The sequence below is a fragment of the Oryx dammah genome, unplaced genomic scaffold (assembly GCF_014754425.2).
Source record: "Oryx dammah isolate SB20612 unplaced genomic scaffold, SCBI_Odam_1.1 HiC_scaffold_10, whole genome shotgun sequence".
Classification (NCBI taxonomy): domain Eukaryota; kingdom Metazoa; phylum Chordata; class Mammalia; order Artiodactyla; family Bovidae; genus Oryx; species Oryx dammah.
The window spans coordinates 60,475,649-60,489,412 of NW_024070194.1; the positions used below are offsets into that span (position 1 = coordinate 60,475,649).

Below are 13,764 nucleotides of genomic sequence, written 5' to 3' on the forward strand. Positions count from 1 at the left end.
AAGGTAACATCACCAGTATTGGGAAAAACTGAAATCATGTACCACCTGACAGGATGCAATGAGAAGAACACAGCACCAACTCTGTGACATTCCTGCCAAAAACACATAATCTTAATTTAATAATGAGGAAACATTATTAAAAACCATTCTACAAATAATCTTCAGAAGTACCAAGGTTAGGTAAGTCAGGAGACTTAAGGGACAAAAAGCAGACTGTGACCTTTTTGCTATGAAAAGACTCTACTGGGAAAACAAAGAATATGAATGGCTATTAGACAAATAATGATGACATTTCTGGATTAGACAACCCATAAATGTTATGATTTCCTGATTCTGATGGGTGTATTCTGGTCAAGCAGAAGAAAAGTCCTTCTTTATCAGAAATACATACTAGAAAATAGTTATACTGTAGAGAAAGATTCTGTGTGGCAACAAAGGCTGAAACAATAAAGAGTAGTTACATAAATTATAAAAAAAAAATTTTAATTAAAACTAGAAAAAATTAACATGCTAGAATACCAACAATAATGACAATCATAAAGACAAAATAAAAGTTAAAAAGCAAATATTAAATTATGGGCAAAAGCATGGACAGCAAGTATATAAGAAAAAAGAATAATTATCTTCAGTATAAAAAACATTTTGTAAGAAAAAATTAAAACATTACAATATTAAAATTAACAAAGAGCTATTCAAGGTCAATTAACAAATATGAATAACCCTTTCTAAAAAAAACTTCAAAATATTTAATGTTATCAATATGGAAAGAAAATCATTCAGTGCCTCAGTACATTCAATACTGCAATACTTTTCACTAAAAAGAATAGCAAAGATTGTCCTACTGGTAATACACAGTGCATTTAACAGGACACAAGATTATGTACAAGCTCACATACCACTAACATGATTAGTCAGCTGGAAGTATATAGTATTTGTAAAATGAGAACAAAAATAAATCTAGGAGGATCTTAATGGAAAGATTTTACATGAGTTTTGTCCTACATTTTTCTATTTCTCTGCATTTTCCAAATAAATATTAATAATCTACATTACAAAATGTTTAATATTTTGAAATCTTAGCATTGGCTCCATGACCGTTTCTCCACAGACAAAATAAATCAACAAGTACCTTCAGTTAAAAATGATAATAGTATGTTTAAAGGCACAGTGGGTAATTTAAAAAATAATAAACCAATACGCAAGAGAATGAAACAATAATATAAATGTACTAAATTAAGAAAAAGATAAAAGAGAAAAAAGCAAACATTAAGATTATTTTTAAGGGCAAAAAAAAAAAGAATACTGTCTTGAGAGCAAAAAAATCATTTGGAGAGATGAATAAATAATATTCTGTGATAGGATTATTTTTTAAAACAGGATGTGTATCACCACAATGAATATTACATCAAATAATGATTAATTAAAATTTAATACAGCCTTAATATCTGAAAGAACATAAAAGTCAATAATTATTTTTTTGTTTTTCTTTAAGTCAGTAATTCTTAAAGAACAATCTGTAAGGATTAAAATGTTAGGACCTTAAATACCTAGGTTAATATAAAAAGTAATATAGCTTTGCTTGTGTGCATTTGTTTTATACTCCTGTGACTTTAGTATTTTAATAACTGTACTTTACCACAGTAATTATATTTTTTCCAAATCAATGGAGGCATTTACAATTTTTTAATGAAGGGCTATAATAAAAATTTAACAATTCCTTTACACTTACCAGTTTTAAAACAAAAAGTTATATTCAAACATCAATAAAATAATATATACTGTACCTTATTATAACGATCATGTGGAACAGACTGCAAAACAATTGGTTCCATTGTAGAAACATTGGCAAACTGTACCTCTGGAATATACAGGGCACAAACCACATGAGCCCAACCTAAAAATAAGTAAACAAAAATAATGTCATTCTCCAGCTTCAACAAAGGTTTTTCAAACATAAATTATTAACTTTCTGAACAGATCCCTTAATTGCCCATTTGAGCAAACACTTAACAAATTCGCACTACTAATGGTCAAGCCACTAATGATAAAAGACTCTTAGTCATTTCCGCAGTTACTGCGTGCAATAACACAAATAAAGGGAAACTTTTTTTTTTTGGCTGCTGCACCCATCCATCTGGGATCTCAGTTCCCGGACCAGGGACTGACTGAACCCGGGCCATGGCAGTGAAAGCCCAGAAACCTAACCAAGGGGACACCAGGGAACTCCCCAAGGGAAACACTTTAAAATTCAGATGCTGGCACTGACACGTCCTGTAAGAGTAAACTAAATATTTCAGATCAATACTTTCTCTGAGAACCACAGAAAAGTATTAAGTTTTAGAGCTGAAAACCTAAAATAAAAATCTAAATACTTTAAATGTTAAATGTCAATATTAAATTTGTAATTGCTATACTAATGTTGATGTTGTAAATACTAACATTCATTATTTTACTATTTTAATATTTCACTTCAAATAACTGATCTTAAATGTTGCTTCTCTCAAGTTTTCAAACTGTGACTCAGTCAATTCAGTTCAGTCGCTCAGTCGCGTTTGATTCTTTGCAACCCCATGAATTGCAGAACGCCAGGCCACCCTGTCCATCACCAACTCCCGGAGTTCACTCAAACTCATGTCCATCAAGTCAGTGATGCCACCCAGCCATCTCATCGTCTGTCGTCCCCTTCTCCTCCTGCCCCCAATCCCTCCTGGCATCAGAGTCTTTTCCAATGAGTTAACTCTTCGCAGGAGGTGGCCAAGTATTCTAGTTTCGAGCCTCAGCAACAGTCCTTCCAATGAGCACCCAGTACTGGTCTCCTTTAGGATGGACTCATTGGATGTCCTTGCAGTCCAAGGGACTTGCAAGAGTCTTCTGCAGCACCAGAGTTCAAAAGCATCAATTCTTCGGTGCTCAGCTTTCTTCACAGTCCAACTCTCACATCCGTACATGACCACAGGAAAAACCATAGCCTTGACTAGACGGACCTTTGTTGGCAAAGTAATATCTCCACTTTTCAATATGCTATCTAGGTTGGTTATAGCTTTCCTTCCAAGCAGTAAGCGTCTTTTAATTTCATGGCTGCAGTCACCATCTGCAGTGATTTTGGAGCCCCCCAAAATAAAGTCTGACACTGCTTCCCCATGTATTTCCCATGAAGTGATGGGACCAGATGCCATGATCTTCGTTTTCTGAATGTTGAGCTTTAAGCCAACTTTTTCACTCTCCTCTTTCACTTTCATCAAGAGGCTTTTTATAGTTCCTCTTCACTTTCTGCCATAAGGGTGGTGTCATCTGCATATCTGATGTTACTGATACTTTTCCCGGCAATCTTGATTCCAGCTTGTGCTTCTTCCAGCCCAGCGTTTCTCATGATGTACTCTGCATACAAGTTAAATAAGCAGGGTGACAATATACCGCCTTGACATACTCCTTTTCCTATTTGGAACCAGTCTGTTGTTCCATGTCCAGTTCTAACTGTTGCTTCCTGACCTGCATACAGCTTTCTCAAGAGGCAGGTCAGGTGGTCTGGTATTCCCATCTCTTTCAGAATTTTCCACAGTTTATTGTGATCCACACAGTCAAAGACTTTGGCACAGTCAATAAAGCAGAAATAGATGTTTTTCTGGAACTCTCTTGCTTTTTCGATGATCCAGTGGATGTTGGCCATTTGATCTCTGGTTCCTCTGCCTTTTCTAAAACCAACTTGAACATCTGGAAGTTCGCGGTTCACGTATTGCTGAAGCCTGGCTTGGAGAATTTTGAGCATTACTTTACTAGCATGTGAGATGAGTGCAATTGTGCGGTAGTTTGAACATTCTTTGTCATTGCCTTTCTTTGGGATTAGAATGAAAACTGACCTTTGCCAGTCCTGTGGCGACTGCTGAGTTTTCCAAATTTGCTGGCATATTGAGTGCAGCACTTTCATAGCATCATCTTTCAGGATTTGAAACAGCTCAACTGGAATTCCATCACCTCCACTAGCTTTGTTCATAGTGATGCTTTCTAAGGCCCACTTGACTTCACATTCCAAGACGTCTGGCTCGAGGTGAGTGATCACACCACTGTGATTATCTTGGTCGTGAAGATCTTTTTTGTACAGTTCTTCTGTGTATTCTTGCCACCTCTTCTTAGTATCTTCTGCTTCTGTTAGATCCATACCATTTCTGTCCTTTATCGAGCCCATCTTTGCATGAAATGTTCCCTTGGTATCTCTAATTTTCTTGAAGAGATCTCTGGTCTTTCCCATTCTGTTGTCTTCCTCTATTTCCTTCCATTGATCGCTGAGGAAGGTTTTCTTATCTCTCCTTGCTATTCTTTGAAACTCTGCATTTATCTTTCCTTTTCTCCTTTGCTTTTCACGTCTCTTTTCACAGCTATTTGTAAGGCCTCCTCAGATAGCCATTTTGCTTCTTTGCATTTCTCTTCCACAGGGATGGTCTTGATCCCTGTCTCCTGTACAATGTCACGAACCTCCATCCATAGTTCATCAGGCACTCTGTCTATCAGATCTAATCCCTTAAATCTATTTCTCACTTCCACTGTATAATCGGGATTTGATTTAGATCATACCTGAATGGTCTAGCGGTTTTCCCTACTTTCTTCAATTTAAGTCTGAATTTGGCAATAAGGAGTTCACGATCGGAGCCACAGTCAACTAGCCAATCTGATCACAAGGACCACAGCCTTGTCTAACTCAGTGAAACTAAGCCATGCCATGTGGGGCCACCCAAGACGGACAGGTCATGGTGGAGAGGTCTGACAGAATGTGGTCTACTGCAGAAGGGAATGGAAAACCACTTCAGAGAACCACCTTGAGAACTCCATGAACAGTATGAAAAGGCAAAATGATAGGATATCAAAAGAGGAACTCCCCAGGTCTTTAGGTGCCCAGTATGCTACAGGAGATCAGTGGAGAAATAACTCCAGAAAGAAATAAGGGATGGAGCCAAAGCAAAAACAATACCCAGTTAAGGATGTGACTGGTGATAGAAGCAAGGTCCAATGGTGTAAAGAGCAATATTGCATAGGAACCTGGAATGTCAGGTCCATGAATCAAGGCAAATTGGAAGTGGTCAAACAAGAGATGGCAAGAGTGAACATCGACATTCTAGGCATCAGCAAACTAAAATGGATTGGAATGGGTGAATTTAACTCAGATGACCATTATATCTACTACTGTGGGCAGGAAGCCCTTAGAAGAAATGGAGTAGCCATCATGGTCAACAAAAGAATCCGAAATGCAGTACTTGGATGCAATCTCAAAAATGACAGAATGATCTCTGTTTGTTTCCAAGGCAAACCATTCAATATCACAGTGATTCAAGCCTAGGTGCCAACCAGTAACACTGAAGAAGCTGAAGTTGAACGGTTCTATGAAGACCTACAAGACCTTTTAGAACTCACACCCAAAAAAGGTATTCTTTTCATTATAGGGAACTAGAATGCAAAAGTAAGAAGTCAAGAAACACCTGGAGTAACAGGCAAATTTGGCCTTGGAATATGGAATGAAACAGAGCAAAGGCTAACAGAGTTTTGCCAAGAGAATGCACTGGTCACAGCAAATACACTCTTCCAACAACACAAGAGCAGACGCTACACATGGACATCACCAGATGGTCAACACCGCAATTAGATTGATTATATTCTTTGCAGCCAAAGATGGAGAAGCTCTATACAGTCAGCAAAAATGTGACTGAAGAAAGGTATAATGTTACTAAAGACCTGATGTAATACTAAGGAATTATCAGGGCTACCTACAAAAGGATGGAAGTCCAGGGCCTTAAGTACAACTTTGACCACTTTGCCACCGGGGGGACATTTGCTTATTTCAAAGAAAACAGCTCAGAGTGGAAGGTACTTTTGACAAACTCAGAAGGCTGAAAGTATAGGGATCTATGTCCCTGGACAACTAAGGAAAAAGAGGAATACTAGTAACTCCCTCACCCTCTTTCAGTTGCAAAACTGAGTGGCTGCAAGTCAGAAATGCCAATAAACTAAAAGTACAGAGGCCCCTCCAAGAGCCTGCAGCTGAGTTTTGATCATCTCAAGCTCAGAAATCAACTCATGTAATCCTAAATTATCAAGTGCCCCAGACACCAGACAGAAGCTAACATAAACCCTCTCTCCAGGAAAACAATGTCATTCATTTGGCTACAAATAATTTCTAATACAGCAAGGAGATCAAACCAGTCAATCCTAAAGGAAATCAATGCTGAATATTCACTGGATGGACTGATTCTGAAGCTGAAGCTCCAATACTTTGGCAACCTGATGCGAAGAGCTGACTCACTGGAAAAGACCCTGATGCTGGGAAAGATCGAAGGCAGGAGGGTAAGGAGACGACGAGGACAAGATGGTCAGATGGCATCACCGACTCAATGGACATGAATTTGAGCAACCTCCACAGATGGTGAAAGACAGGGAAGCCTGGCGTGCTTCAGTCCATGGGGTTGCAGAGTCGGACACGACTGAGCAACTGAACAAAAAGTTCTAATACTAGCTCATTTTCATTTTCAGCACAATTGAAAGTATGAAACACAAGAAAGACAAGACAACATGAATGAAAAGCAGCAAAAACATGAAAATCAAAACAGATTCGTATGTTGGGGTTTCAGACACAGATGTTTTTAAAAGTATGCTTATTATATTTAAACACACACAAACTATTAAAAATTCCCTCAAAGAAATGACGACTCTCAATCAAAAATTACAGAAGTAAAAACAAGAATTTAAAACTCGTAAATGGGATTAACAATGGCCTAGATATATCAATAGTCACAAAGAAAATTAGAAATGGGTCAGAAGAAAATACTGAGAACATTAGCACAGAAGTATGAAAAAGACAAAAAGAGGACAAGAAACAAAAACAACATAATAACAAGTTACCTAACAAGTAATTAGAGTCTCAGAGAAATATAAAAGAAATAAATGGTACGGAAGCAATATTTAAAATGATAGTAACTAAAAACTTTCTAAAATAAAAAGATAACAAGTCATAGGTTGAATAATCACAATAAATCCCAAGGTAAATAAATATTAATATAAATCCACACACAGGCACATAATCTGTAGAACTACAGAAAATCAAAAAGAAAAATACCTGAAAATAACCAAAGGCAAGTTATCATCAAAAGAAAGGGATAAATAGCCAAAAATATCTTTAAACAAATTCCCTCTAAAAGAAACACCAATTTTCCTTGGGCAACAGAAAAGAGAGAAAACAAAAATGACCCAAGGAGGTAGCTCCAAGATGCAGAGAAAAATGAAGCATGATAAACACACAGGTACTTCTGACAGAGGACTGGCTAATGAAACAATAATAATACCTTCTTTCACTTAAAATACATATGACTGCTTACATCAAAAGTCTTCTAAAGTTTTCAATGTGTATAAAACATTTTATTACTAAAGACTAGGGAAGAAGCAGGTAAAAGAGATCTATACAGTTCTGAGTTTTCTACATTTTATGTAAAGTGGTATATATAACAGATTGAACTATTTGTATGAAACTTGTAATCCCTAGAGCAACTGCTATAGCTACATACATAAATATTAATACCTGTATATACAGAAAAGATATGGCCCAAATGGTAATCTAATAACATTAAATTTAAATGGAACTGAATTAAGTGAATTATTAAATAGATTAAAATACAATGATAAAAACATTCATAAAATCACAAATAAGGAAGAAAAGAGGGAACAGAGAATAATAAAATAAGGAAAAAATCAAGGTTAAGAAGAAATAACAGGAGACTTAGTCAAGATACAAGAACAAGGACCACATTTATGCTCCTGCATGTAACAATGCATATCCCCCCAACTCAAAAATTTTACAAAGGGACAAAACAATTTAGACGATGTTTCTCAAGACACTTGAGTTGCCCTTGTGGCTCAGCTGGTAAAAACCCACCTGCAATGTGGGAGACCTGGGTTCAATCCCTGGGTTGGGAAGATCCCCTGGAGAAGGGAAAGGCTACCCACTCTAGTATTCTGGCCTGGAGAATTCTATGGACTACAGTCCATGGGGTCACAAAGAGACAGACACAACTGAAGCAAATGAGCACACGTCCTCAAAAATGGGGGAGCAGGCAGCTCCAAAAGCACTTTCCACCAGAGAAACATCAAGAAGTCAAGCAAAAACTTTAAAAACCAATTTCAAAGATTCTGGAAAAAAAGAATGAAAGGCTTGCAGCAACCAAATGAATGCTAAGTCAAAAAAAAAGAAAACTTAAAAACTGGGAAAGTGGAGAGTTCCCTCGCCGTCCAGTGGTTATGAGTAGGTGCTGACTGACGGAGGTCTGGGTTCAATCCTTGGTCGGGGAACTAAGATTCTGCAAGTGGCAAAAAAGCCAGCCCCCCCAAAAAAAAAAAGGTAAGAAAGCTTTGGGAATTCTGACTTTCCCTTGACCCCTGCCACCCTGGATTCAGGTCTTTGAGAGACCACCTTGCAGACCCAATAAACAACCCCAGCTCCAGTTTCTGAAGGAACAGAGCAGACTTTTATTTATTTGCAAATAATTGTGCTTCCCTATTTTAAAACGCCTGTGGGCTACTGAAGAACTAACACATCTTATTCTGCTGACAAGCTCAGAACTCACACAGGCCAGAAAAGTGGAGGGTATTCCTCAAATCACTGTATGGCAGACAAAACGAAAACAAAAAGGCACAGATCCTGGGGCAAAAGATTATGGTTCACAAACATGCCAAGAGTCCAAGAGGAAAACCTGGGACAAATTTTCTCTTGGAAACTGGGAGCACTGAAAAGTATCTCTGCATTCCAGGGAATTTAGACAGCACCACATGCCCAGGGCAGGATGCATCTTCGTAAAAGACCTGATGAGATGCTAAACTTTAATCCCTGATATATCTCCTAGTACAGAGCAAAGAGGAAGCAGAACTCTAAGCAGACTGGCTGGCCACTGAAGGAAAGATCCTGGCACAGAGTCAATCCACAAACACTGGAGAGTTGTTTCTTTTTTTTTTTTGAGCCCCTCTTCTCACTTCTACTGTGCATTATCTTAGCACCTAGTATTCAAGCAAGTCTTTGCCAAAACACTAGTTGAACACAAGCTACAAAAACAGACTTTAGAGGTCAAAGTGACAAAGAAAGCACACTTAAAAAAAAAAAAAAACCTATATAGAAAACCACTTAAAAGGCAAGTAACACCAAGCAACAAAATTAAACCATGAGTAAAGAACCTACTTTCCAGAGTGGACATAGTCAGTATGTCCAGTTTTCAAGAAAAAGTTACAGAGGATATAAAGAAAAAGAGTATATAGCCCATTCACAGGAGAATTTAACAGAATTTGTCCCTGCAGAAGCACAGACAGTAATGCAGACTTTAAATCACTGTCTTAGATCTGCTCAAAGAGCTAAAGGAAAGCAAGGACAAGAAACTAAAGGAAACCAGGACAATGAAGTCTCAACAAAGAGAGAATCAATAAAGAGTCATTTTAAAAAGGAACCAAACACAAATACTCATGCTTAAAATTATAATAACCAGAATGAAAAATACACTAGAGGGTCTCAACAATAGATCTGAGTACAGAGGAAAAAAAACTCAGTCAACTTAAAGGTAGACCAGTTGAAACATTAGATAAAGACATGAATCTACACATTCAAGAGGTTCAAGAAACCATCAGAATAAACACAAAGAGATCTGCATTGAGATAAAATAATAAATCACTGCTAAAAGCCAAGGAAAAAGAGAATCTTTGAGAAGAAACTTGTTACATACAAGGAATCCTCAGTAAGATTAAACAATAAATTTCTCACCAAATTCAACAGGGGCCATTAGAGTGCGTACAATGACATTTTTAAGTTTCTGGAAGAAAAACCTGTCACTTAATTCCAAATCAAGCAAAATTATCCTTCAAATATGGAAAAAAACACATATCCCAATGAAATACAAGGTGAGAGAATCTGTTGCTAAGAGACTTGCCCCACATGAATCTGGAGGGTTTCTTCTGGCTAACCAAAAAAATACTGTTATTTAGTCACTAAGTGTGTCCGACTGTGACACCATGGACTGCAGCCCACCAGGCTCCTCTGTCCACGGGATTTCCCAGGAAACAATACTGTAGTGGGTTGCCATTTCCTTCTCCCAGGAATCTTCCCGACCAAGGGATCAAATCCATGTTCCCTGCATTGGCAGGCAGATTCTTTACCACTCAACCACCAGGGAAGCACCTGGTAAAATTTAAATACAGGTAAAAGTTAAAGGCAACATTATGATAGCTTTGAACTGTAACTAATTATCTTTCCTACATGGTTTAACATCTACTTCTGCATCAGTGATTACAATAAAGTTTGTTGTGTGGATCACAACAAACTGCACAATTCTTAAAGAGATGGGAATACCAGACCACCTGACCTGCCTCCTGAGAAATCTGCATGCAGGTCAAGAAGCAACAGTTAGAACCAGACATGTAACAACAGACTGGTTCCAATTTGGGAAAGAGACATGTCAAGGCTATGTATTGCCACCCTGCTTATTTAACTTATATGCAGAGTACATTATGAGAAATGCTGGACTGAATGAAGCACAAGCTGAAATTAAGATTGCAGGGAGAAATATCAATAACCTAAGATATGCAGATGACACCACCCTTCTGGCAGAAAGCAAAGAGGAAATAAAGAGCCTCTTGATGAAGGTGAAAGAGAAAAGTGAAAAACCGGGCTTAAGACTCAATGTTCAAAAAACTAAGGGCTTCCCTTGTGACTCAGATTGTAAAGAATCTGCATGCAATGTGAGAGACCTGGGTTCGATTCCTGGGTTGGGAAGATGTCTGGAGAAGGGAAAGGCTACTCACTCCAGTATTCTGGCCTGTAGAATTCAGTGGACTGTACAGCCCATGGGGTTGCAAAGAGTTGGACATGACTGAGTGATTTTCACTAAAATTTAAAAAAAAAAAAAAAAAAAAACTAAGATCATGGCATCTGGTCCCATCACTTCATGGCAAATAGATGGGAAAACAATGGAAACAGTGAGAAACTTTTTTTTTCTTGGGCTCCAAAATCACTGCAGATGGTGACTGTGGCCATGAAATTAAAAGATGCTTGCTCCTGGGAAGAAAAGCTATGATAAACCTAGACAGCACATTAAAAAGCAGAGACATTACTTTGCCAACAAAGGTCCATATAGTCAAAGCTATGGTTTTTCCAGTAGTCATGTATGAATGTGAGAGCTGGACTATAAGGGAAGTTGAGCACTGAAGAATTGATGCTTTTGAACTGTGGTGTTGGAGAAGACTCTTGAGAGCCCTTGGGACTGCAAGGAGATCAAACTAGTCAATCCTAAAGGAAATAAACCCTGAATATTCATTGGAAGGACCGATACTGAAGCTGAAGCTCCAACACTTTGGCCATATGTGAAGAGCCAACTCACTGGGAAAGACAGATGCTGGGAAAGACTGAAGGCAGGAGGAGAAGGGGAAGACAGAGGATCAGATGGTTGGATGGCATCACCAACTCAATGAACATGAGTTTGAGCAGGCTCCAAGAGTTGGTGAAGGACAGGGAAGCCTGGCCTACTGCAGTCCAGAGCAGTCAGAAAGAGTCAGACACAACTGAGCAACTGAATAAAATAGTTTAAAAGATAAATGCATGACACAAGTTTTGAAAAAACAACAGAAAGGTTGGGGGAGTGTAGATGTATAGGAGCACAATCTTTGCATGCTATTGAAGCTAAGTTGGTATCAATTCAAACAAAGGCATTATAATAAATTTAGGATAACTGTAACCCTCATGGAAAGCAGCAAGGACATACAGCTGGCCCTTGAAAAACACAAGTTTGAACAATGCAGATCCACTTATACGTAAGTTTTCCATAGTAAGTAATACTACAGTTCTACATGATCCAGAATCGTCTGAATCCATGGATGTAGAACCTTGGATATAGAGGAATCACGTATATATTTGGAGTACCAACTATACATTATATCTGGACAAAGAGTAGGCTAACAGCTGTCCAGGTTGAAGGTGCTGAGGGCAAATAAGACGTGAATGCTAAAGATTACAGTGCATATTTCTGGACTGATAAAAATTCTAATTGTGATGATGGTTGCACAAGTCTGAATACTGTAAAAACCACTGAATTACATGCTTTAAATGGTTCAATTGTATACTATGTGAATAAAGTTGTTATATTTTAAAAATCAACAATAGAAAACAACTGAATTTTTTAAAGAGGCAAAAGATTTGAATACATACATCACCAAAGATGCAAGAATGGCAAATAAGCACATGAAAAGGAGATCAAAAGTATTACTCATTAAGGAAATGCAAATTAAAACTACAAGGATATTGCAGACATAGAAAAACAAACATGATTACCACAGGGCTCAAAGAGGAGAGAGATAAATTAGAAGTATGGGATTAATAGATATGCATTACTACAAAAAATAGATAAGAAGCAAAGATTTACTGTTTAACACTATATCCAATATCTTATAATAACCAATGAGACGAAAGTCATCGCAAACAAACCCCCACAAAGCTATTCTTTAATGGCAACTTGAAAAGAAACAAAAACAAACCCTGACTATACCAAGTGTTGAAGAGGATATAAAGCAACTGGAATTCTCAAATGCTCCTGATGGGAATGTAAAATGTTACAACCACTTTAGAAAACAGTTTGTCAGTTCCTTAAACAATTAAGCATGCACTTACTAAAAACTAGCCATTTCATTCCTATTTACCCAAGGTAAATGAAGGCCTATGGTCATACATGCACTCAAATGTTAAAAGGTTCATTTTTAATAGCTGAAAACTAAAAGCAATCTGTCAACAGGTTAATAAACTGCTATAACCATACAAAAGAATAAGTGAACAACAAAGGAAATGAAATATTGATACACGTAACAAGAAGAATTACCTCAAAATACTTATAATGATGGAACTAAACCAGACAAAAAGTTTGCATGTATATTATATACATATTTGTATCTCTAGACACACATATAGACTCCATTTGTAGAAAACTCTAAAAAACACAAATTAATCTACAGTAATAGAAAGCAGACCACTGGTGACCTGGGAGAGGCTGCAAAGAGGAACAGGTAACTCAGATATACTCTAAAGATATATAAGCAAAGTTTTAGAAATGATGGATATGTTCACTGACTTGACTATGTTAATGGTTTCATGTACATACATTAGTAAATGTCATATATTTCAAAGTCAATCATATCTGAATAAAGCTTTTTTAAAAGAATAAATCTCAAAATAGATCTCAATCCAACATGTATGCCTGAGTACCTCTGCTGATCACCTGAAAGTATCACAACTTGTTAATTGGCTATATTTCAATATAAAATAAAAAGTTCAAAAGGAAAACAAAGTAAAATATTAATATTAAAAAAAATCTCAATTCAAATTTTAATTTGTATTAAATGTTAAATCATTTATACACAATAGTTAATGAGACAAGGTAGATTAAAGATTGAGAGGGACAGAGTAGACTTTTAAAAAAATGACCAAACTATATGCTGCCTATAAGAGAAACATTTTGGGGCTTCCTAGGTAGCCCAGTGGTAAAGAATTCTCCTGCCAATGCAGGAGATGCAAGGAGACATGAGTTCCTGGGTCAGGAATATTCCTGGGTCAGGAATATTCCCTGCAGCAAGAAATGGCAAACCACTCCGGTATTCTTGCCAGGGAAATATCATGGCCAGAGGACTATAGTCCATGGGTTGCAAAGAGTTGGATACAATTTTGCAACTAAACAACAACAAGCCAAAAACAAAAAGAGATACACTTAA

General features: G+C 37.2%; 1 protein-coding gene across 4 annotated transcripts in view; it reads right to left on the reverse strand.

Moving 5' to 3' along the window:
- Positions 1-13,764, reverse strand: part of MLLT10 (MLLT10 histone lysine methyltransferase DOT1L cofactor) — a 215,874-nt gene that overhangs the window by 137,050 nt on the left and 65,060 nt on the right. For all 4 annotated transcript variants that reach the window (XR_005722521.1, XM_040248590.1, XM_040248589.1 and 1 more), the window contains exon 5: positions 1,785-1,894. Coding sequence is in view for 3 of the 4 variants with exons in the window: in XM_040248590.1 (XP_040104524.1) it covers positions 1,785-1,894 (110 nt within the window). In the remaining variant the exon portion in view is untranslated. The remainder of the gene's footprint in view (positions 1-1,784; positions 1,895-13,764) is intronic.